The sequence below is a fragment of the Bombyx mandarina genome, chromosome 04, assembly GCF_030267445.1.
Source record: "Bombyx mandarina strain Sakado chromosome 04, ASM3026744v2".
Taxonomy (NCBI): domain Eukaryota; kingdom Metazoa; phylum Arthropoda; class Insecta; order Lepidoptera; family Bombycidae; genus Bombyx; species Bombyx mandarina.
Genome location: NC_143211.1, coordinates 8,822,021 through 8,845,179, shown reverse-complemented (window position 1 = coordinate 8,845,179; position 23,159 = coordinate 8,822,021). Strand labels below are relative to the sequence as shown.

General features: G+C 33.8%; 2 protein-coding genes across 3 annotated transcripts; both read right to left on the bottom strand.

The window, feature by feature from the left end:
- Positions 1-810: 810 nt before the first annotated feature.
- LOC149503116 (uncharacterized) lies at positions 811-9,374 on the bottom strand. 2 transcript variants are annotated; one of them, XM_089740311.1, is made up of 9 exons: positions 8,754-9,374; positions 8,479-8,605; positions 7,892-7,966; positions 6,191-6,354; positions 3,712-3,913; positions 3,333-3,508; positions 2,646-2,826; positions 1,961-2,176; positions 811-1,122 (listed from the first exon to the last, which is right to left on the bottom strand). In XM_089740311.1, exons 2-9 carry the CDS (start codon positions 8,521-8,523, stop codon positions 880-882), a joined length of 1,302 nt encoding a protein of 433 aa, XP_089596437.1. In that variant the 5' UTR covers positions 8,524-8,605; positions 8,754-9,374; the 3' UTR covers positions 811-879. The 2 variants fall into 2 exon arrangements, with proteins under 2 accessions (XP_089596437.1, XP_089596436.1); XM_089740310.1 differs by having other exon boundaries at positions 8,479-8,579.
- Positions 9,375-10,843: 1,469 nt separating this feature from the next.
- LOC114252780 (nucleolar protein 10 lethal (2) 34Fd) lies at positions 10,844-22,893 on the bottom strand. Its single transcript, XM_028187407.2, has 10 exons — positions 22,253-22,893; positions 21,888-22,148; positions 15,160-15,300; positions 14,374-14,582; positions 13,119-13,347; positions 12,919-13,045; positions 12,521-12,689; positions 11,589-11,823; positions 11,388-11,510; positions 10,844-11,303 (listed from the first exon to the last, which is right to left on the bottom strand). The coding sequence occupies exons 1-10, from the start codon at positions 22,316-22,318 to the stop codon at positions 10,869-10,871; spliced, it is 1,995 nt and encodes a 664-aa protein (XP_028043208.2). The 5' UTR covers positions 22,319-22,893; the 3' UTR covers positions 10,844-10,868.
- Positions 22,894-23,159: the final 266 nt, after the last annotated feature.

Below are 23,159 nucleotides of genomic sequence, written 5' to 3'. Positions count from 1 at the left end.
TTCAACTTATTTTCTACACTTGGCCATTGTCAATGAAGCTAAGATTTTAATAGGTTAATCAAGCAAAATAGACGAATTTTTTGGTACGTATCCCATTCGTGTAACGCTTAGGCCCAAAATGGGGTTTCTCCTTTAGCCGGTTGCTACTGTAGTGTCACCCTTATTTAGCAGATTTTAACGGACTCTTTTTTTCATACAGAGTCGGTTCTTCTCTACCCTCCATAATTCCTCAATTCCAAAGGGTGACAATTCTTCTTCTCCTTTTTTATTTTTTGACTCCGGCACGGTTTGTGCATTAGCCAGTGTCAAATAACAAAATTTTTATAATTATCCGTTTTAATTATTTACAGTTTATGAATAATCAAAAACGAAGGAAACCCAAATTAATCAACTGACATAAAATTTAATGAAATGAGATGAGGTGATATGGAATGAAATATAATCTCAGTAAAATTGTGGTTATTTACGTGTAGTATGTATAGACAATCAACCGCCGATTTTCGTTTTCCTTTTATTGAATTTTCAACTATTTAATATCAAAATTTAGACCTCATCACTAAAATTGGATAAAACTTATGTGCCGAAACCAAAGACTTGTAAACGTTACAGATTGTATTTTTAGTGTTATTGTTATATCTAGTAAATTTTAAAACGCAATTTTTGACGGACAACTAGAGTTAATAAAATTATTATTAAATATTTTAAATAAATAGGAGACATCGTTGTCGGTTTTAGCCTACATACAGTGCAACTCGTGTGCTTGTAAAATTGTCGTAGTTTTAGTTTTATGAAGAAAATAAAAAAAAAAAATTGTATGTAACTTATTTTATTTCATTTCAAAATAATCATAATAATTGACAAAACGAATAATGATAACAATCATTGTAAATAATGACACATTCCTAATGAAAATAATACGATAATGATAATGGTAACGGCGAGATAGAGGTAACGTCCGGCTATAGGGTAGTGGAACAGTTTGGCGTGCAGTTGCAGCGTCGACGCGTATAGCATTATCGTGGTAATGTCTTCCTGTGACGTGTCTTGGTGTAAAAACGGGCGGACGCACAGCTCGTGCCCGACGGACTGAGTCTTAGCGCACTCTCTCGACAACCGAGCCGCCTGTCAAAATATTATATTGCTATTTTGTATACGAACACGTTAGAACATTACATATACATTTCTTAGACTAATGCATGCAGACTTGCAACCCTAAGCATGTATAAAATCCATATTTTTTAAGTATTGAATGAAGATTTTTTCTTGACTACAAGTAATTAAAAATTTTTTTTTTTAAAAGTAGGTACATTTTTCCTATATTTTATTAGTTAATAGGGGGAATAACTGTGACATTGGGTTTCGTATACAATCAATATTTTAAAAATTTAGTTGCACAGCTCTGGTGCGATTGTCATTAGATGTACCATATGCACATTGCACAGGTGGTAAAATGAATCTCATATAATACTGAAAGCATGTTTATGCTTTTATTCATAATTATTAACGTTGTTTCTTAATTTACATGATTTATAAACAATAATACATCTATTAGCAGGTACGTATATTACTATGTTACGAAAAATATGCTATTCTATAAATTCTGCCTAGATGGCTCTAACAGAATTAATTAAAAGTGTTAAATTAATATACTTAAAATGAATGCGAGCTATAATGGTATTTTAATACGAAGCTGATTAATGTAATTTATTAAATTTGGTACACTAACTAAATGTTTAGTATAATACAGGGATGTCAAATATACAGTTCACTAGACACGAGATCTTGCATTACAATGAAATACAATAATTTAATGTATAATTGTTGTGATAAAGTCCATTATTCTATTTCAATGGAAAACAGAACCCCTTTTTTGGTTAACGCGCTATTTTACTGCCCATCAAATTGGCGCAAGGATTGGCCTTAAATGAAATCATATAATAATAAAAAATCTCTTCAATACCTGAATAAAGGGTACGACCGCTGCCGATATCCACAACAGTTGATTAAGAACGCTAATTCCAATTATCGGTTCCGTCTCAGTGTCCACTTTATCCAAATTCAGTAACCACATAGTTCCTGATATGGCCCAAGAGATGTTCACCATCGTGAATAAACATATCGCTGGCGCTAGATCGTCATTCAAATACTTCAATAATTTACGGAATTCTGCTATTTCCTAAAAAATACATGCTGTTATCTACCGTTGTACAGCACAGTCTATTTCTACCCGAAGCAATCATGCGTTCCAGTTCGAAAGGGTAATACTTCCTTCCTTATCTTAATACCATTCAATCGAGTTTTCGACCAGTTTTCGGTAACCGTTCCACACCATGTGTGCCGGAACAACGTTCACCCAATTAAAAAAAAAAGCTGGTGATATACATAAATACACATAGGTGTATGTTTAGACTGTTGCTAAAAAGTGTATGTTTAACTTATCTCATTACGAACATTTTATATGAAGGAAGGAGTACTGGTGGCCCGGAGGCCTTTACAATTTCAGCAATACCACAGTTTATTACGAATAATTACAGACTAACGGACGATTATAATATTAAACATCATCATCCTAATAACATTTGTATCGGCAACATTGTGATTTACAGATACAGAGCAACGTCCCAATTTAATACAAATAATCTTACCCTCATCCAATTGAGTGGAGTCATAGTCCTATTGAGCAGACGTTCTCTTAAAAACATGAGGTGAGCTTGGAGTAGCTGTGCTTGGAGACAGTAACTAGTTATTATGGTCGCCTGTACCATGTCGTGTATCAGTGTGCAAATTATCATCAGTATCTTCAGAGCCACGTTTACTTCATAGGAACTGTAAGCAACCCTTGTTATCGACAACTGGCTGTTTTGACCATTACGACTTCTCGCATTTATAAATAAGGCTTTAAAATTGAGTTAATACTTTGCGAACTAAATACAAATACATAATTTAGGAATTCTGCGGCGCATTCGATGTCACACTACCAAAAGTCGATATACTGTTCAATGAATTTTAGATAAAAAAAATTAATTAATTTATAAAGTATACTAATAAAAAACTCAACGTTAGTTAACACAATTTTAAAATATCCTAAACGTCGAAAATAATATCATGAAAATAAGAAATGCGAGATTGAACCGTAAAAGTAGTTTTCCATGATAAAAAGGGCGATAGTAATTTTGAAACAACAGATCGTAATTGGCATTTAGCGACGACATTTATCCTCACCTTTTAAATGATTGTGCAGGGCAAACTTAGACAAGAATATCGTTAATGTCCTTTGTGTGTGGTCAATAACGTACGTGAATTATTTTAAATGAAATATTACGTTTACCTACCTGGTTTCCATCCATCTGAATATTATGTTACCTTTGGCCAACATCATATTCACCAAACAAAGTGATAAGCACATCCAAACCACACTAAGAATTATAAAGAACCACAACATACGCAGCAGTCGTCTAGGCTTTGCAGTTGGCATTCCTCGAGGCGCATACGAAGATAGAAGAAAAACCTAATACCGTAAAATATCAGAAATTACTTTGATGGAATTAGCAATAATTATATTGTATACGTGCTCGAAATATAGGTAATTACTATTTCTCAGTTATATCAGTAGTGTTAAAAATGTAAACGGTAATTAATTTAAATGTCTAGTGACGTAATAGTAATACCCATTTCTGAACATTATTATTATCAATACTTGAAAATACTTACTCTTTCCATCAAATTCTGTAACTGTTCGTTATCGGAAACCCGAAATAAATACAGTGCATATAAGAATCCCAAAAAGTGTAAAACGCTGGGTCCTATGTAAATAAAAGCAACATTCCCGTAGCATACTTCTTTATATGTGTCATATTCTAAAGACGAAGTTAATGCTAACGGCACTAATTTATAGCAAAATCCTCTATCTCTCCTAAAAAAAAAATAAAGTTGGTAAAATAGAATTTACACAAGAAAATATAAAGGTTAAAAATAGTAAAATGAATAGTTATGTATGTATAATAGCCGGCAAACTTCTTGAGCATTTGTTGACGTAGTGGGGGTAAGTTTGCGCATGGTACACTCACGTGCAAAAATATTATTTACTCTGCGTCATAATGCAATTAAATTATTAAAATCAACATATGTATTTATTTATATTTATTAGAACATCAACAAAAAATATAGGTTAATAATTGTAATAATTTAATCTTGGGGTAAAATAGATATTCCTTCTATTAAGTCAAAACTAGAGCTGTTGCCAGGTCTTCGTTCAGTTGAAGCGAAGCTGGTATTTGTAATTTTTTTTTCGTTATCATAATCTTGACCATTATCATCATCACTGTTTTCATCACCCGAGTCGCCATCATCGTGTTAAGTCGACATAGGGTTATCGGTGTAGTTTACGACTCGGTCGGTTCGATCTTCTTTTTTGTCTATAATTAATTATTTTTTGAAGATATTCGATTCGTAGTAATCGAATGTTACTTTTTTCAATTACCAGCTTCCGATTATTTTCTGTTTTTTTTTTCCATCTGAAGCCTAGCTCTTTCATAATTCGTCGTAAACTTCATTCCGAGCCATTAAAATGTATATCTTCTTTAAAATTTTCGAAGCCTTTTTATTACAGATTGAACGAAACTATCCATTCCGGTAACTTTCTTCTTCCCTGATCTTTTCTTACCCGGAGTCCCAAGCACGATGAGCAAGCCAGAGCCTTTAGCTTCGTTAATAATGCACCTAACAGTACTCACTGATGTTTTTGTTGCTTCCGAAGTCTGTTTTACTTTTTCCATGATATCATTCTTCCCCTGTTTTATAATGAAGCAATATACGTCGTACACAATTTTTCTACCCTTTCTTTTGAATACTCCACCAGTTTGTCGCGGCATAGTGTATTTTTTATAAAAAATCAACAAACACTCAACAAATAGCAATGGCAACAAAGTCAACAAGCAATTATAATAAAATATAACTTAACGATTAATAACGATAGATTTTTCACTGTACGCAAGCGTACTTTACGCAAGGTTCGACTGATCTACCAATAACGCGCTCGATACGATTTCCCCTGCCGTCGCGCCTCACCCTCACCACCAAAGTGATCTAAAATTCGGTTCTGCGCAGCCAAGGTCATTTGCTCACGATGTTTGCCGGTTACTATACTAACGGTTCTATTCATAATTAGTTATTGAAGCTTTATAAGACCGTTATAAGAACTGTCAGAAAGTACTTACTGTTCTTATGATCTTATATTTGACATGAGTGGATGAAGGGGATATATTGCCTATTTCTGCCGTGAAGCAGTCGCCATTTCGGTTTGAAGGGTGGGGCAGCCGTTGTAACTGTGCTAAGACCTTGGAACTTGTATCTCAGGGTGGGTGGCGCATTTGCGTTGTAGATGTCTATGGGCTCCAGTAGCCACTTGACATCAGGTGGGCTGTGAGCTCGTCCATCCAACCTAAGCAATAAATACAAATAAAAAAAAAGATACAATTTGTTAATTTTGAGAAAATGGGCAGCAAAATTTCTTACTTGTACTTTTCTACGTACATAGCTCCTATCACATGCAATTTCTAAAAATGGCCTTTAGATCCATAGTTTTAAGCTCTAATATGGTTTATGCCTATAAACATAACAACTTCATTCAATGTAAAAACTCAAATAACTTAAAAATTGTCCTTAACCCCTTCATCCACTCATGTCTTTTCATTTACTGTGAACTTGTTATTTTTAATATGATTACTTATGGCAGTCTTTTTGTAACGTTCTGAATAAAATTAATCAAAAATATCAGTTCTAAATAACGTAGGGCACGCTTACAGTTCAATCCCATAAAGTATAAATCATAAAAATATTATATAAATCATAACAGATATTGGGTATTTTCCACTTTGAGAAGGCGGCACGACATGAGAACCCTCTTGTCGTGGCCGCTGGAAACTACATGTCCGATCCTGTAGACCGAATGCTAAACAGCCGACGTCGCCCAAAACATGTCATTGCGGATCCTCCCGATCCATTAACGGTGCTTTTAGGCACCACAAGCACCGGTCACCGTCCTTGTCGAACCCGTCGCTTGCGACGAGCGAATTAACCCATAGACACAAGCCACTGAGTTTCTCGCCGGATCTTCTCAGTGGGTCGCGTTTCCGATCCGGTGGTAGATACTGCGAAGTACTGCTATATGTAAAAAAAAAATCGAACTTACCTAAAGCATGCCATATATTGTAAAATATATCCTAAGAGCATAAGAATTGCCACCTGGGCGGAATGAAAGTGCGAACAACAAATCATGCATCTTGACGTGTTAGAGACGTCCATTACTGGTCGTAAGCCCATGATTGTCAGTAATTTTAAATATGGGATCAGAATCTGAAAAAAATGATGTTATTGTTAGAAAGAAAGACATGTGCTCTTCCGGACATTAGTCAAATCAGTGTTAATAGAAGCTACTGAAGCACGGCCCGCTCCGCTGTGACTATCGCTAATTGTACGAAATACTTAAATTTCTCGAAACTACTCGCGCCTCACCTACCAAGTTTGAAGTTACTACGAGTATGACAGAAACATTGTCGAAAGTGCCGTTATTACAATCGGATGAGTGGTTTAGGAACTTATAGACAACAAACACAAAAATATTAATTTTTATTTACATATAAATAGATACCAGTGAGTCTATGTTATTGGTAAACCTACTTTTTTCAAAAATCGCTAGCTTAGGAAATCGTGTATAGATTCTTTGTTTTTTCTAGAAATTTCCAATTCTGCATGGACAAGCTCAATTATATAAAGAAATAGTTTCTACAAATGGACGTATAGATTCCATAAATACATTAGACCGAATTAAAATTTGAAAAGTTGAATTCATGGTTGTCCTAGGCCCTAATGCCGAAATTCTTTTTTTTTAAATTAATGTCATCACTAGTAGCGTTTTCCCCTAAATGTGCCAACTACTTCATAGCTTCCCTGATATTACGTACTTAGTTACTGGACCCCATAAAAATCTACTACTTGAATCCCGTCAATTGAGATATGAAGTTGAAGTCTTAGTTGTATTGGGTAACGGATGACCTTTTAAACAGAAAGAAATAAGTCTCGTGGCAGAAAGAGGAAGAATAGGGGTAATGGGTCACAATTCCCCCCTCTACCACTATTTTTATTTAATTAGCTTCGCGAATTTCAAAATTTTAGCAACATTCATTTTTAATTGAATATGCTATTCCTTTTTCATTGAAGTCGTTTGTGAAGATTTGTTAGGTACATATTTACTTTTCCCGACACGTAGCGCTGTGCCAATGTCCATGCAACGGTAACCATTCATCACGAGGTGAGCCGTGTGCTCATTGGTCGTCGAGGGCAATTGAATAATAGAAAAATCGATACCTTCCGGAGATATTCATCACATTACTCGATACGATTACACCGGTCGTCTTACCCATTAGACTGCGGACATTTTATAAGACTAGCTTAGATTATGTATAAAACATACATAGTATTCTAACGTATATGGAGTAGTTTAAGATCATATGGCTATGTAGAAGCTAGAGCTACTACTATTGCCGGAATACCACGGTCTATTGAAACATAATGGCTTGAAGCACATGAAATCGGAGGTCTCGATTGCATCCCACGGCTATTCCATCGTTTAAATCAGAACCTGGTTGTTTTGCGGCAAAAGTGGGCGGCACAGCACTACAACCCATGTCGTTACGCCACATGTCCTGGCACTAATACATGATTATTAGACAAATTTTATATAAGCTGTCAAGGCTACAAATATACATCCAAATATACCTACATACACTTAACTTTTTTACCATTAATATTTCGATTAAATAATATGGCTTGTGCGCCCACACCCATTCGCGAAGTTGATAAGGAATAAAAAATATTAATTTGATATACACACTTTGGATTTACAGTAATGTAAAATTGCTGAAGTGCTCATGTACTCGGCATCAGGCGACTCAGTTATTTCCCCGATCTGAAACACATCCAGTTCATTTGTAAGAAATAATAATATATTCATACCCGATCCTGTCGACCGAATGGTAAACAGTCGACGTCGCCCAAAACACGTCATTACGGATCCTCCTGATCCATTAACGGTGCTTTTAGGTACCACAAGCACCGGCCACCGTCCTCGTCGAACCCGTCGCTTGCGACGAAGGGCTCGAAGAGCGAATTAACCAACAGACACAGTCCACTGTTTCCCACCGGATCTTCTCAGTGGGTCGCGTTTCTGATCCGGTGGTAGATTTTGCAAAGCACTGCTCTAGCTAGGGCCAGTGTTAGCACCACTCCGGTTTGAGCCCCGTGAGCTCACCTACACGTTAGGGCGAAGCTGATATAGCCTATCAAGGCTATCAGCTTAGGTAGGGAAAAAAACTTGTGGCTGTTTCAATTCAAACATAACTTAGGTCATGACAACGCCTGAGTTTGTATAACCAATTAATGTTATGGACTGATTTACTAAGATCAATTTAATTTACTCACATCAACACTGTTGGCATCAAGACTCGATCTAGTAGATCTCTCCATAGCTGGTTCGGAACATTTGTCGTTTCCTAGTACATGGCTATCCAGCAAATCGCTAGCTATATAATCATTAAAAAAATGAACACTGTCCACTTTATTGCCCATTTCTACACATTAATTAACATTAAGCACATTATAAGAAGTGATAACGTTTATAATGGAATATTGATTTTATATTTAAATGTACTAAATAAGGGCGGTAGATTGCAAAAATAATATTTCAATTAACTTACCACTGCCATATGATCCATTATCGTTTTGCATAATTGTATTTTCAACGTATTTTTATTGCAAGAATAACTTTATTGCTGTTACAAACATTTCACTGCTTTCGTTTACTTCACACACAGCATATCAAATTACACTAAACAAAACACATTACTAGAGATATACCCATGGAGGCGTGAAGCAGACGAGATAAAACTGAACTGCAGTATTTTTACAAAACAACCACTATCGATTGCGTTCGCATGTGACTGACCCTTAACGATAACACATCAATGAACGTAAAAATATGTCCTTTTGGTAATGATCGACAAAATAACTTGTTTAAAAAAAAAACAAAAAAAATCGTTTTAAATAAAATGTGCAAAAAATCTTGAATCGTTGTCATACAGGAATGGAAGTTTTAAATATAATGTACAAATAAAATCTTACATCGTGGTCATACACGAATGGAATGTTATCATTCTACGAAACAAAAAAAAATCGAATAATTCCCGGTGACATCATTTGGAATGTATTGCGTTACAAACTGTTATTTATATTGAGATCATAAAGATAGAAGTTGTATGGTACATTTATTTTAAATGGGCATTAATTTTAAGATTCTATAGTTCGGTCAACAACAAATCTTTTACACTCCCAAAATAAACAGTCCCTTCGTAGCACATAGCCGTCGCAAAAAATAAATAATAGTTTAAAAAAAACTAACAAAATACGCTTTTATAGAAAATCCACCTAAAATATAGAAAATAAATTTTAATAAATTTGAATTAAAAATAGTGTAAGAAAAAATGATTTTGTTGTAAAAAAAGCGTTTTTAACTATTATTTATTTTTCATTTTTAGTTGAATTTCAATTTTTTCAATATTTTTTTAAATATTGAATTGTCATCGGTCCTTAATAAGTATACCATGTTTCGAGTTAATCCGACGTTTTGAAGGGGGTCAAAATCGTGTTCAAAGATTCCGTTACAAACATACATACGTCTGAAGCTAATAAAAGCGTATTAAAAAGATAAGTAGACAAAACAAAACTTTAAAAAACTAAATACATCTTCTGCCCACTAGCAGACTATGATTGTTTGATATTTATTTTTAAGAATTGCAGAGTTGTATAGTCTTAAAAGAAAGCTACAGAATCATAAGAAATAACTCCTTAAAGCGCCCTGAATGCATCATCATTGGATCTCGTGTCACGAAATGGGTGGAGGAATTCATACTATGGTTCTTTTGGGCTCCGAGGACCCTTACCGACCAACCGATGCCCCATGCACGTGACCCCAATTATGTCAATAACAAGAAAAGATACAAAACATATAATGAATATTACTCCATAGACCTAGAGATCGAACTGCAATTAACTATAATCTGAAAATTTAACGGACCTCTGTATGCAGTGAAATGAAAGGTAATAGGATGTCTGGGTAGCGACATAGTCCGTTTGATCAAATTCATTAAAAGGCTAATCGGTGGTTAGCGAAGCTGTTAGTCTCAATATAAACGCCGCCATCCACCCTGAAACATGAAATCGAATCTCTGTTATATTGTATGTCGACTATCCCGTCCTATTAGCAACCCTAATAATTACTAATGACATAAAATAAGGGAGGTCGGGAGGGCTGCGGAAGCTTGCCGCTACCCTAAGAGGATGCCGAAAAGCGAGAGCGGTTCTCGTGCTTGCCTAAAAATGGTTCCCCTAGCACAGTGGAACACCGACATTAACGTTTTTGCTTAGCCTGCCTTGCATTTTGAATAGCACCTTAAGCTATCAACGATTGGGTAGGGAAAAAGTGAAAAGCATATCTAAGTACTTTGATTAGATAAAAAGAAATAAGTTTTCTTAGTCCAGGTGATCGACGTTACAGATGACCTTTGTTGATTTCTGTTCAAAAAGGTGCTGGTATTGAGTAGTTTCTGTGAAGAATCCCAGAAATTACTATAAATGTAAATTAGGTAAATGAGCTTTTTTATTACATAATTGGATGGACAATCTCACTGCCTGCCTGCTGTTAAGTGGGTACCGGAGCCCAAGAATAAGATCAACAACGTAAATCGGGACAAGGTCATGATGTACATATAATAAATATAAACACATTATATTTTGCTTTTATTTATTTTTTATTTTCACATTTTACTTAATTTCTTTTTCATTAAATATCCCGTTTTTCGGACAATCTGCCTCCTCTCTTGGTGATGCTTCCTCATTTTTTTCTGATTATCTGATATAGATTTCTTCCCTCGCATTGTAAATTTCATTTCTCTATTTCCGCTGGTCCCTGTGACCATTGTGAAGCCTTCGTTAGCTAGCCGATCGCCCAAGCTTTTCTTGCTTACTCTTGTTATGCTCTTAATACTACTTGTAGTTTTCGGTGCACTATTCAATTCGTAGAATTTCCCGTCTGTTGCAAGGTCCTCTTCTAGTTCATGTTTCTTGCGAATTATTTTGTGTTGTTTTTTAACTTCTTTGACCCAGGAACGGTCCTCGTCCGAGCTCCCAGCATCGTCATCGCTCGACTCGTATAGCTCGGCGTCAGAATCTTTTTCTGCCGCTTCAGGCACCTGAAAAGCAATGATATTGTATTTTAACATTTTTAATTGAGATTTACACGTACATCTACACACATTTATGTAAAACTTTCTTACCTGTGCGATCTGGCTCTCTGAATTATTTTCCTTCTTTTTGTCCCTTCTCGACAAAACTGGATTAAGTAAACGATATTCTGCAGCATCTTTATCTACTTCAAAATCAGGATTCTCAAATAATTCCTAATGGGACAGACACAAATTACAAATTAGCTCATACTTTAATATTCAATCCGTTTTAAAATGAATTATTGATTTTACCTTAAATCTTTCATCTTTAAGCAAATTGCTGGTGTATTTTTTCTTACGCCCTTCGTCTCCCAATATCCTAGATGCCAACTCCCTATTGACTTTAGGAAGATTTTCGTCTACTTTTAATCTAGATGGTCTTTCCTCTTCAATTTTTTCCCTTATTTTCTGTTTCTTATAGTTTTCAAATGCAAACGGTTCAGCTATCGATTTTGCCCTCTTGTAAAGTCGTATATCCACAAAGTATCTTAAAAATAATATATGAAATTATTACCTTTCTCTGTTAATGTACAGATCTTAATATGAATTATTCAAAAATAAATCTTACTATAAGTTCCTTCTTCTCCTTAGATAAATTTATAAAAAAATAACTATCTCTGTTGATTTTAATAGTATTCTTTTGGAACTTATTAAACTTGTGTACATTACAGATTTATAATGAATTCGAAATGTTAAATCCTAGTTTGGAATATTAAGTTTGTAGGTAAGGCAGATATCATATCATATAAGTTTATTTTATTTCCCTTATAAACAGACGACCATACGGCCCACCTGATTGATAGTGAGTGGTTATCATCGCACATGGACGTCAGCAATGCCAGAGGCAGAGCCAAGCTGTTGCCTACCGTTATTGAGTTGTACTTTTTTATCCACACTTTGTGTTCTTTATATCCATACTAATATTAAAAATGTAAGAGCGTGTTTGTGGTGTTTTTCTTGCCCTTCTTTCACGTCGCAATGAAACAACGGATTGACATAATTTCTTTTAAAGTGATAGTTTTAGGTCAGGAAAGTGTTGTAATATACCTTATCTTCTCATTTCCACTGGAAACTCTTTTTTATCTTTAGAAAAACTACATGACACTTCAGAAAAATGAATTGACATTTTTCCTTGACCACGCAGGCAATGTCGCGGGTAACAGCTAGTATAATCCAAAACTTACCCATGCATATATGCTCTTAAAAGATTAGTGCCAAGCAAGTGATCCAAGCCTAAAGATTCTAGTTCTTGTTTTGTCACAAATTTATAATCATCGTAAACCGTCTGTGCAGCAGAACTTTCAAGTTCATCTGTCAAGTTATCTAAAAAGGCACACCACCTGGGAGCAGGACCTTAAAATAAACAGAATTAAAGTGATAAAAACGAATGAGTAACAAATAGCACAAAAATTAAATTATTTTTTCATTGTAATATAAGCATACTAGATTTTATGCACACAGGTATGTATTTATTTATGTTTCCTTTAACATACCCTTATAGTATGTTCTAAAGCTCTTAGATCATAGACTAAATCGTTTTACAAAAAGTTGAAATTTTCGAGAAAGTCATTAAAATTCTAACCTAATGATGGTATGTAGTATATTTGCATTTTTTGGTCTTCGACTGCCATCATACTTAATCCTGTGTTAGGTATAACACACAAATCATTTAAATCCACTGATGATTCTATGCTGGTATATTGCTTCCCCTGTAATAAGTATTATTATGATTTGAAATAGTAATAAAATTAAATAATACATAACACCAAGAACATCACTTACAGTAGTTTTATCCCAAATCTTTACAACTGCCGAATCCATGGAATATATATAGTTCATGCTTTTGTGAAATTCGATACATTTTATGGGCGTTTCGTTCATATGATCTTTAATTAGAAGAGGCTTACTAGATCTTATATCATAAATAAGTATATGTCCAGTAGATGTTCCAACACCCATATTTAGTGCACCGTCAAATTTTAATGCAGTTATAGCAGGCAGTTTACAGTTTCTAAAATGATAGTCAGTATCTTAATCAATTATTTTTTATCATTAAGTTGCTATCTAAATTAGCATGAGTATTTATGATCATTTTGTTCAGGGACATTTTATATTTTTTTCTTAGTTTCCTTACCTTAAGTATTAAACCGGTAACCAATACTAAGCTGTAAGAGTTATGTATCATCTATATGTAACCATGTAAACCATTAGTTACTGGAGCCCACACACATAAGAATGTAAAAGCCACCTTGAGACACGCAATCAAAAGTTTTAATTTTATTTTAAAACAGCTACTCTATTTTTCAAACCAGAACGTAACTTAGTCACTGTGAAAATTTATCTAAAATGGTGTGTTCACAGCATTAAAAAAAGCAATAATAATTAACATTTTTAATTACACTAAGTCTTGTAAATGTGTTAGGTACGTATTTTCTTAGATAAACTGGTACCTACTTGCTTGCACAGTTTGTAATCTTGCAAAGTCACATTGCTCAAATTCAATAAATGTTAACATTCTATGTTATTGAATTCTGGTTGAGAACAGCATTAATCTTATTTACAGTACATTTCTTATAAATTTAGTATAACAAAGTTGATGTTAAAAAATAAATTTTCATTACAAATATTGGTATCTACGTATGGGATTTGAACTCCGACACAGACGCATCGCTCGATACGAATGCATGGGTCGTCTTATCATTTAGGCTACGGCGACTTCAAAATATGTTTTATTTTTCTAATGAAATACTACTATGAAGTACTGAGATATAGACCTCATGTCTCAAGATGGGTGGTGGCATTAACTGGTTGAAATCTATAGACTCCAGTAACACTTGGTGGGCTGTAAGCTTGTTTATCTAAACCTGTAAGAGCTTTGGATAGGTAGATGCAAAATGGCTCATGAATGTGTGTTGTTGTTGTCCTGACCGTGTATAAAGTTTCTAATTACCTAGTATGATAATAGCATCTTCTGATTGGGCGGTGTAGTTTTTCATATTTTATTAACTTTTTGAACAATATTTATTGATTTAATTACCCATATTTAGAATCCGTACAATGCATAGCGCAATCTAAAATTCCTTGTTGCGTCTTTGTGCGGGGATCCCAAGCTTCAACATGTCCAGTTTCTGTTCCAGTAACCAATAAGCCATGTTCTTCATTCACAGAACAACAGTTCATTTCAGTTGCTTTGGTAGAATATGGTGCTAAAAATTGGCCAATTTCTAAATTCAATCTATAAATTTCCTGCAAGACAACAATTGTTATTTTACTGGCCTTAATTGATAAGAACTCTGTATTAGTAATGTTATGATCTACTTTTTTTTTGGTATCATTAAATAACATTGATATAATTATATATCATAATAATGTGTATTTTCCTTTTGTAAATTTTTTTTTTCTTTATTGCTTAGATGGGTGGACGAGCTCACAGCCCACCTGGTATTAAGTGGTTACTGGAGCCCATAGACATCTACAACGTAGACGCGCCACCCACCTTCAAACCGAAACGCATTACTACTTTAAGGCCGAAATAGGCAGGGCGGTGATACCTATCCGCGCGGACTCACGAGTGGTTTTACCACCAGTAATTACACAAATTATAATTTTGCGGGTTTGATTTTTATTACACGATGTTATTCCTTCACCATGAAAGTCAATTGTGAACATTTGTTGAGTACGTATTTTATTAGAAAAATTGGTACCCGCCTACGGGATTCAAACACCGTTCCATCGCTTCAACACGAATGCACCGGACGTCTTATCCTTTAGGCCACGACGACTTCATATTCAGTTATATAAAATGATGATTTTCTTTAATTACCGAGGAATTTCCAACTACAAAGAGGTCACACGAAGGCTTGTGGTATGCTATATCTCTTCCGAAACGTGGAACTCGGAGTCTATAATGTCGACCATGACCCACATGAAACTCAACATATCTATCACATTGTAAAAACACAATCTGAAACAATAGTTATAGTAACATAAAGTAAAAAGTTATAAATATCGCACCCTTAAAACATAAATGGCACTATACAAAAAATGCTATTTTTTAGTTAAGTATAGTGTCAAAATGCGTAAGACGAAACGCGCCTAATGCAAAGACCCCTGTAGCTCTAATGTGCTTAATTTTCGCTAGATGTTGCTAGTGTCACTTATGAATTTGTAACAACTTGCACGGTCGATAATTAATAAACCGGCACTATGCCAGATCGCGACAAGTCACCGGAGGGATCCCTTGTCGAGGTGAGTAAAAAACTGGCACATTTCGTTAAGTGTCACTTATTAAATAAATATATTTTCGAATATTTACAGTAAGTAAGTGCATAAGTGGCAGTTTGAGTTTAACGTCAGTTATTTAATAACTTTAATTAGGATTTTGTTTTCTGTCTTCTACAAGTCAAAGATAAATTGTTTGAATTTTACCATCTCTGAGCTTGCAAGACATAATACTAAATGTTTTTTTCTGGGACGAATCGCAAGGTAACCGTGGAGCAAATGAAATAGGCAGTTGTGTCTTGAAATACTTGCAAAAAAATCTTCTTTAGCTGACAAAAACATAGATTTGTTTTCTATTCAGATAACTGCTGCGGCCAGCTGAAAAATCAATTCATCATCGGTATGTACATTTTGCATAGATGTACATACCGATGATGTGCACTTAACTGAAAAGTAACATCTATAACACACAAGTTTTAAATCCGTGGACACACACAGAACGAAGGAGATGCAGCACATTCAACGATTGAGCAACAAATAAAAATAATACTTAAATATGGACCCATTTATGTGCCTTCCCAGTACGTAACCGACATCAGTGTGCTTAGTGCGAGTTTTGTAACGTTCTCACTAGCGAGCCAGTTTGCTCAAATTTGTATGCAATTGGAACAGCGCCCCTAGCGGCAAACGTACTCGGTGTTATTTTGTGAGTGCGAGTTCATATTAACGTTGTGATCTCGTAACCGAGTAATTTTACCGAAATGAGTACTACGAATGACATTTGTGCGAGTGCGTGTTACAAATTAGTGGATTGTAACGTTTCGATCGAGTATTTCTTTAGTAGTTTTATTTTTCCAACTAGAGAGGCAAAAATATCATGCCATAGAGCCTAATCTTTTTTTATGAAAAATGATAATATGGAGTGAAATGGATTTGATTAATTTGAAGCATTAATCAATTGGCATGGAATGAAATGAAATGAGATCAGATAATATGGGATAAAATATAATCTCTGCAAAATGCTGATTATATACTGAGATTTTTTTCAGTGGACCTTTTCGAAGACTTCGAGAAGCTACGTCCAGCGGTTTTGTTTAATTTTTTTAAATTTTCGCACTTTCACGGATACTAAACAGTTAATAAACCCACGTTACTTTGTTATTGCACAGATGGGTGGACGAGCTCCCGGCCCACCTAATCTTAAGTGGTTACCGGAGCCCATAGACATCTACAACGCAAATGCCGCCTCCCACCTTGAGATATTAGTTCTAAGGTCTCAGTATAGTTACAACGGTTGTCCCACCCTTCAAACCGAAACGCATTACTGCTTCACGGCAAAAATAGGCAGGGTGGTGATACCTACCCGTGCGGACTCACAAGACGTCCTACCACCAGTAATTACAAAAATTAATTTTGCGGGTTTGATTTTTATTACATGATGCTATTCCTTTACAGTGAAAGTCAATCGTAAACATTTGATAAGTACGTATTTCATTAGAAAAATTGATACCCGCCGGCGGGATTAGAACACCGGTGCATTGCAAGATACGAATACACCGGACGCCTTAACCTTTAGGCCAGGACGGTCTCAAAATTACACTTATACACGAAGAAATATTAAATACGCATTAACTAAGAAACATTAAATAGACAAAATAAAACAATTCACACAATTTAGCTCCTCGCGGTCCCTCCAAAATGTCTTTTCATCTTTTTTTCCTAGTTGTTCAATTGTAAATGAATAAATCAAAATCAAATCGAGTTAACGTTCTATACGGTGAAAAATGAAGAATTGTGAGTGTGAGTTGAGATATGCTACTCGCTTCGCAGGGCGTTTATTCACCGAGAGCAGCAATAATATTATTTCTCGTATATTGGTAGCACGTGATGTTTTGGCATTAGACCGTCTAAATGAAATACAACGAATTTTAACAGCATTTTAATGGGAACCAATTACTTTCAAAATTATTCGGGTAATGTCACGTGTTCAATACTATTTTGTACCTTTAGAATTAAAGTGGCTCAACCCAAAATTCTTAGTTTCTGCTGAACTTCAATATTGTAATACAATAATTGTATTTTTTTAAGTTTTTCGGTTTAAACACTTTAAGGCATGCCATTTTATTTGAAGAAGACAGAAAGAGTACTTTGTCCTTTTCTAAACTAAAAGAGACTGTTTAATTTTATAAGCTGATAGAATAATATAGAAAAGAATAATAGGATACCCTCTAATCGTCACATTGGAAAAAGGTATGGCTTTATGATTTTATCATTTAAATTATTTTTTATTGCACTTATAAAACTAATTTAATTTACAATATGTAACTACATATATCTATAACTAATCCGTACTTGTCAAATTCCTCATAAATTGTCAATATTCTTAATAAAATTCCTATTAATAATATACAAGTGCAAATGTTGAGCTGCTTGCCAGAAATGATATAATAGTGTTTTGTTTTTTTGTTGTTTCCTTGTAGGCTGCCTGTAATAATCTAAATCTGTGTGAAAGGCAATAAATGATTTTATTATTATCTACTAATGGTAGTCCAGTGGTCGAAATTTTACCATAATTTATTTAAATTTTAAGTTTGAACATTATTATAGTTCTATTGTCACCTTTCTATTATCATCATTTCTATAATAATCATTGCTCTATGTCGCCAAGGCTACATTATAGAAAATTAATATTAAAGACAAAAAATATTAATCTATTCTCAATTTGACCACAGATTGATAAATCAATAAACAAAAAAAGTATAAATGCATGTGTGTGTGCGTGTGTGTGTGTCAAATACATGGTAATGTGTGTAAGGTTTTTTTATTCATTTAGTTTATTTTTATATGTTTATGCACAATTAAAAAAAAAATTAGCAATCTGCACTACTTCTCTATATTCTCTATGAGTGTGGGAAATTTCATACTTCTCCGTCCGCGCAATTTTCGTGAAAAGGAGTCCAACATTTTTGCTGCACGTATTACCTACTTAAAATGTAGGTTCTTAATAATAATACATAAGTGTTTTGAAATATAAAACTAATCTTAAATTTTTTAGTTATACCACTTCCATTCTAAGGGTGCAATTTCGTAAACAAACTTTGCCGTAATGGCGTAACCTTTAAAATACACGAAAACTGCCCAGCATAAACATATTTTTTTAGTAACTTTAATAGAAGTATTAGAATTAGAAGTTTATTATAGAATTTATTTAATTGTAATTACATATTTAGACATACTTAACATAATTAATCTTGGAATAGGTAATTATTTCAGCTTTTTTTAATTAAAGAAATTATGTTTTACATAGGTTTAATCATTTACCCGTTGAACGTTTATAAAATGATTGTATTTACGGTAATAGTGTTGATGATCTTCATTAGGTGGCCCAAATATACTAAAATTATTACGAGCATCCATCCTTATTTATAAATGTGTAAAGAAGCAAAATTATTATTACATTGTTCAAATTTCTATATAATTTATAAATATAAATCTGTACGTATGTACCTGTAAATATGTATATTGCGCGCGTGTGTGTGTGTGTGTGTGTACGCGTGTGTATGTGCGTGTGTGTATATATTTCTATAATAGATAGATATACAGTGTGCAATTCATTTCGAAATTATTCTTGCCCATCTAATGGTTGTCTGGAAGAGATCACTCTTAGCGATAAGACCAAGAAAAAATGTTTCACAATATTTATTCATTTTGTGTACAATAAAGAATACTCTTTCACTGGTGGTAGGACCTCTTGGGAGTCCACACGGGTAGGTACCACCACCCCGCCTATTTCCGCCGTGAAGCAATAATGCGTTTCGGTTCGAAGGGTGGGGTAGCCGTTGTAACTATACTGAGACCTTAGAACTTATATCTCGAGGTGGGTGGCGCATTTACGTTGTAGATGTCTATGGGCTCCAGTAACCACTTAACATCAGGTGGGCTGTGAGCTCGTCCATCCAACTAAGCAATAAAAAAAAAACAACTCTATCTCGCTCTCTCTCTCTCATCAAACAACTCTTTAAAAAAAAGCAATGATTTAATAAGAATTAAATGAAAAAGCAACGAATTAATATGTATTTACAACTAGCTAGACGTCTATAAAATTTTCTAACCGAAAAAATATATGTGTATAAACCATTAGAATAGATAAAACCTTAAAAAACAACATTATTATTAAAAACGAAAGAAAAAATCTTGATATTGTATTGGTTTCACGGCAAAATTTTTAGTGACTACTTAACTTGCTTGAAAGTGAAGAAATACTCTCAAAATCCATTAATTTGTAACTCGCACTCGCACATACAATAATCGAGAGGCTCACTTCGGTAAAGCTATTCGATACATGAGACAGCAACATAAACAAACCTTCTCTCTCCCACAAAATGAGATTCATAAGCTTACCACTAGGTGGCACTGATACAAACTCACACAAATTAAACATAACATTAACATCGACTGAGTAATTAAAAAAACTCGCACTAAGCACAGGTACATTACCCATTACCCGACTAATTATAAATATCGTTAGAAAGCTTGGCATTTCAATTAAACGCCTTAAAAAAAAACTTGCATGCTACCAACATAAAAGAAAAAATTATTGCTTCTAAAGATGAATAAACGTCCTGCAAATCGAGTAACTCGCACTCAGAGCTCCGCACGTTTCACCGTGAAGAGCGTACACTCGATGCGAGTCATTCGATTCGATTTTTGAAACTCGCACTAAGCCTACTGAAGTGCAAAAAAACATGGCACACCATTCAAAGTAAACGAAATGGCTTATAACGATTTCATTGACATCAAACAACTGCCCGTTCCTAGACTGAACAAAAGCGTTGAAAGTGAGCTTGTAAAGGTGTCTGATATAAAAGTCATCAAAGTGGTGAAAGTTGAAGATAATAAGGTAAAATTTTGTTACAAAACATCCTCCGTTGATGATTTCAAAGAACTTAACCTGGGATCTAAAAGAGCCAGTGCAAGGAACCAGATGACTGAAGAATTGCAACATCTGTATAACCAAAAGTGAGATTTATCCGAAAGAAAGAAGAATGACGTGAAAAGCCTTCTAGATGCTGGTTTGATACCCAACTTTTACAATTCCTACTTTGACAGAGTTTTGAACTAGGTGGGTCCAACCATTAAAAATGTAGTTGATGATTTATAAGAAGAGGTTTTTGATAGGTGTTTTTTTGTGATCTATTTTACGGATTTTTGTGCGGAAATGTTTTTAAGTTACTGTCACTTTATTAATATTTTTCTCGGTTCTAGAACTTGATGTTTAAAGACCGAATTGCTAAAAGACGACAGGTTCTTACATAATTCAGTTTTAAATTCAGTTTTACAAGATTTTATAGGATGTACCTACCTACATGATGTTGATACAATATTTTTTATAATTACTTACGGTTTTTTGTGAAAAACAATATTTTTAAGTTCAGTACCTACTGTAAGTTATAATAAATAATATTTTTGCTGACTCTTGTGATTAAGCCTTTAATACGCTTATTTATACGTAACTTTTACAGTTCCTAGTTTGAAAGACTTAACCTTGGTATTTAATTTGGAATACCTCTATTAATTTGTATTGATTAGTAAGTAGTAAGAACAAGATTCTAATATAATGTTAATTATGATAAAATTACGAATTTTATTCAAACACAAATCCTAAGTTTCTGTTTTTTTGACAATATCTTTGTCTAGATTTAGACAGATTTTTTATTATGATTATTTGCGGTAGTTTTGACCTAAAACTGTGAGCGTGTGTCAAATAAATAGTATTCTTTAATATTTCAGTAATTATATTGTTTTATTTGTCTCTTTTTTATCATTACAATGTAGGTAAAATAACGACTTAGAGGTCATTAAGCAAAAATTATTGAATAACTATCAAACTATAACCGACACTATACAAAACTTTTTTTTTAAATGCTTCTCCATTGATAAATAATCAATAATTTTATGGTACGCCACTGGATTCTGAAACAGCGTTAGATAAACTGTTATTTTAAGCCGATCACGAAGCTTTATTTACATTTTTTATGTTCCATATCACCCATACAATACTTAAAAAAACTTAAAACGGCCATACTGTAAAATGAACATTTTCGTATAGTGTCATTTATATTTTAAGGGTGCGATATAATAAAAGTTTTTTTTTACAAAAACTAGTCTGCTATTAATCAAGTGCCTAATTAATCACTACCACTACCAGTTAGTGTTGTAAATATTAATAATGTAAACCCAAGTATTTAATGTTTTGATAAGCTAGATTGTGTACTTTTTATTGTGATTAGGTGATATATCATCTTTGCAGAGTGTGTTGATTATACAAACCTTTGTGTAGTCTTCACTTAGAATTTCAAATTTAATGACTTCAGAATCCATACATCTCTCAAATTTCAATGATAAGTTATTAACATCAAAACATTTAATTCTAGGTTTATAAATACCAGTTGCCATTATGTACTGCCCATCTTTCGACACTTTTAGACAGGTGCTCACACCAGGCATATCAAACTCTTGAATGAGTTCTATTCTTCTTCGTAAGTCTACATTTTTCTTTAATAAGGCACGTTTTTTCCTCTCAGAGAGCCACTGAAATATAATAATTACAAATTTTATTAATTACAAGTTACAGCAAATTTCACCCACTTTTATATTCAGTTTTTTTAGGTTTTTTTGAACTAAACCTTACTTACATCTGGTATAGATTTTCCAACACTTAAATTGTAAATTTTTACATTATCTATTTCGGAAACTTGCATTTTGTTTCACTTTGTCTGAATATTTTTAATCAAGTAAACTACAGCATAAAAACATAACACACGTTCGAACTCGGTTCGAGCTTCGAGCATGGTTCGAGCCATAGATTATACACTTAATATGTTCGAGCCACTTCGAGCTCTCAATTTCAAATAATAAAGTGTTTAATTTTTTTTAAGTGATTTTATGACCTGGTAACTAAGACCTTTAAGTCATGTCTTATTTTAGTTTATATTCTTATTTTTATGAAAAATGATAATATGGAGTGAAATGAAATGAAAATGATTAATTTGAGACGTTAATCAACTGGGATGAAATTAAATGAAATGAGATGATATGGAATGAAATATAATCTTAGCAAAATGGTGGTCATTTACTAAGATTTTTTCAGTGGACTTTTTGGAGGATCCCGAGAAGTTGCGTCCAGCGGCTTTGTTTCATTTTCCCACATTTGTGCACTTTCACAGATATTAAACAGTTAATAAACCACCGTTATTACACATTTAAACCTGAAGAAACACTAAATAGACAAAATAAAACAAATCACACAACTTCACTCCTCGCGTTCCCGCCAAAAAGTCCTAAAGTGTTTAATCTATGGTTCAAGCCATAGATTATACACTTAATATATTTGAGAGTTCAAGCCATAACCTATTGGCTCACTGAATTTGGCCTCACTTTTTTGATTATCGGTTTTTTTTTTTTTATTATTATTTGTTCGTCGTTTGTTCGTTAATCTTGAAATGTAAAATTTGTTTGTTCGTCTTTTATTTATTTACAATTAATTAAACAAATGATCACCCTTAAGTTGGCCCCTTTTACTAGATATTTTTATTTTTATCG

Coding starts and splice junctions, on each gene's coding strand:
- LOC149503116 (XM_089740310.1), bottom strand. CDS start 8,784: ATGCAAAACGATAATGGATCATATGGCAGTG. Junction 6,355..7,891: donor TACATTACTGTAAATCCAAA/GTGTGTATATCA, acceptor CATTTTTTTCAG/ATTCTGATCCCATATTTAAA. Junction 3,509..3,711: donor TACAGAATTTGATGGAAAGA/GTAAGTATTTTC, acceptor TTACGGTATTAG/GTTTTTCTTCTATCTTCGTA.
- LOC114252780 (XM_028187407.2), bottom strand. CDS start 22,318: ATGCAAGTTTCCGAAATAGATAATGTAAAAATTTACAATTTAAGTGTT. Junction 13,046..13,118: donor AGATTTGGGATAAAACTACT/GTAAGTGATGTT, acceptor TACTTATTACAG/GGGAAGCAATATACCAGCAT. Junction 11,824..12,520: donor TTAAGAGCATATATGCATGG/GTAAGTTTTGGA, acceptor ATTATTTTTAAG/ATACTTTGTGGATATACGAC.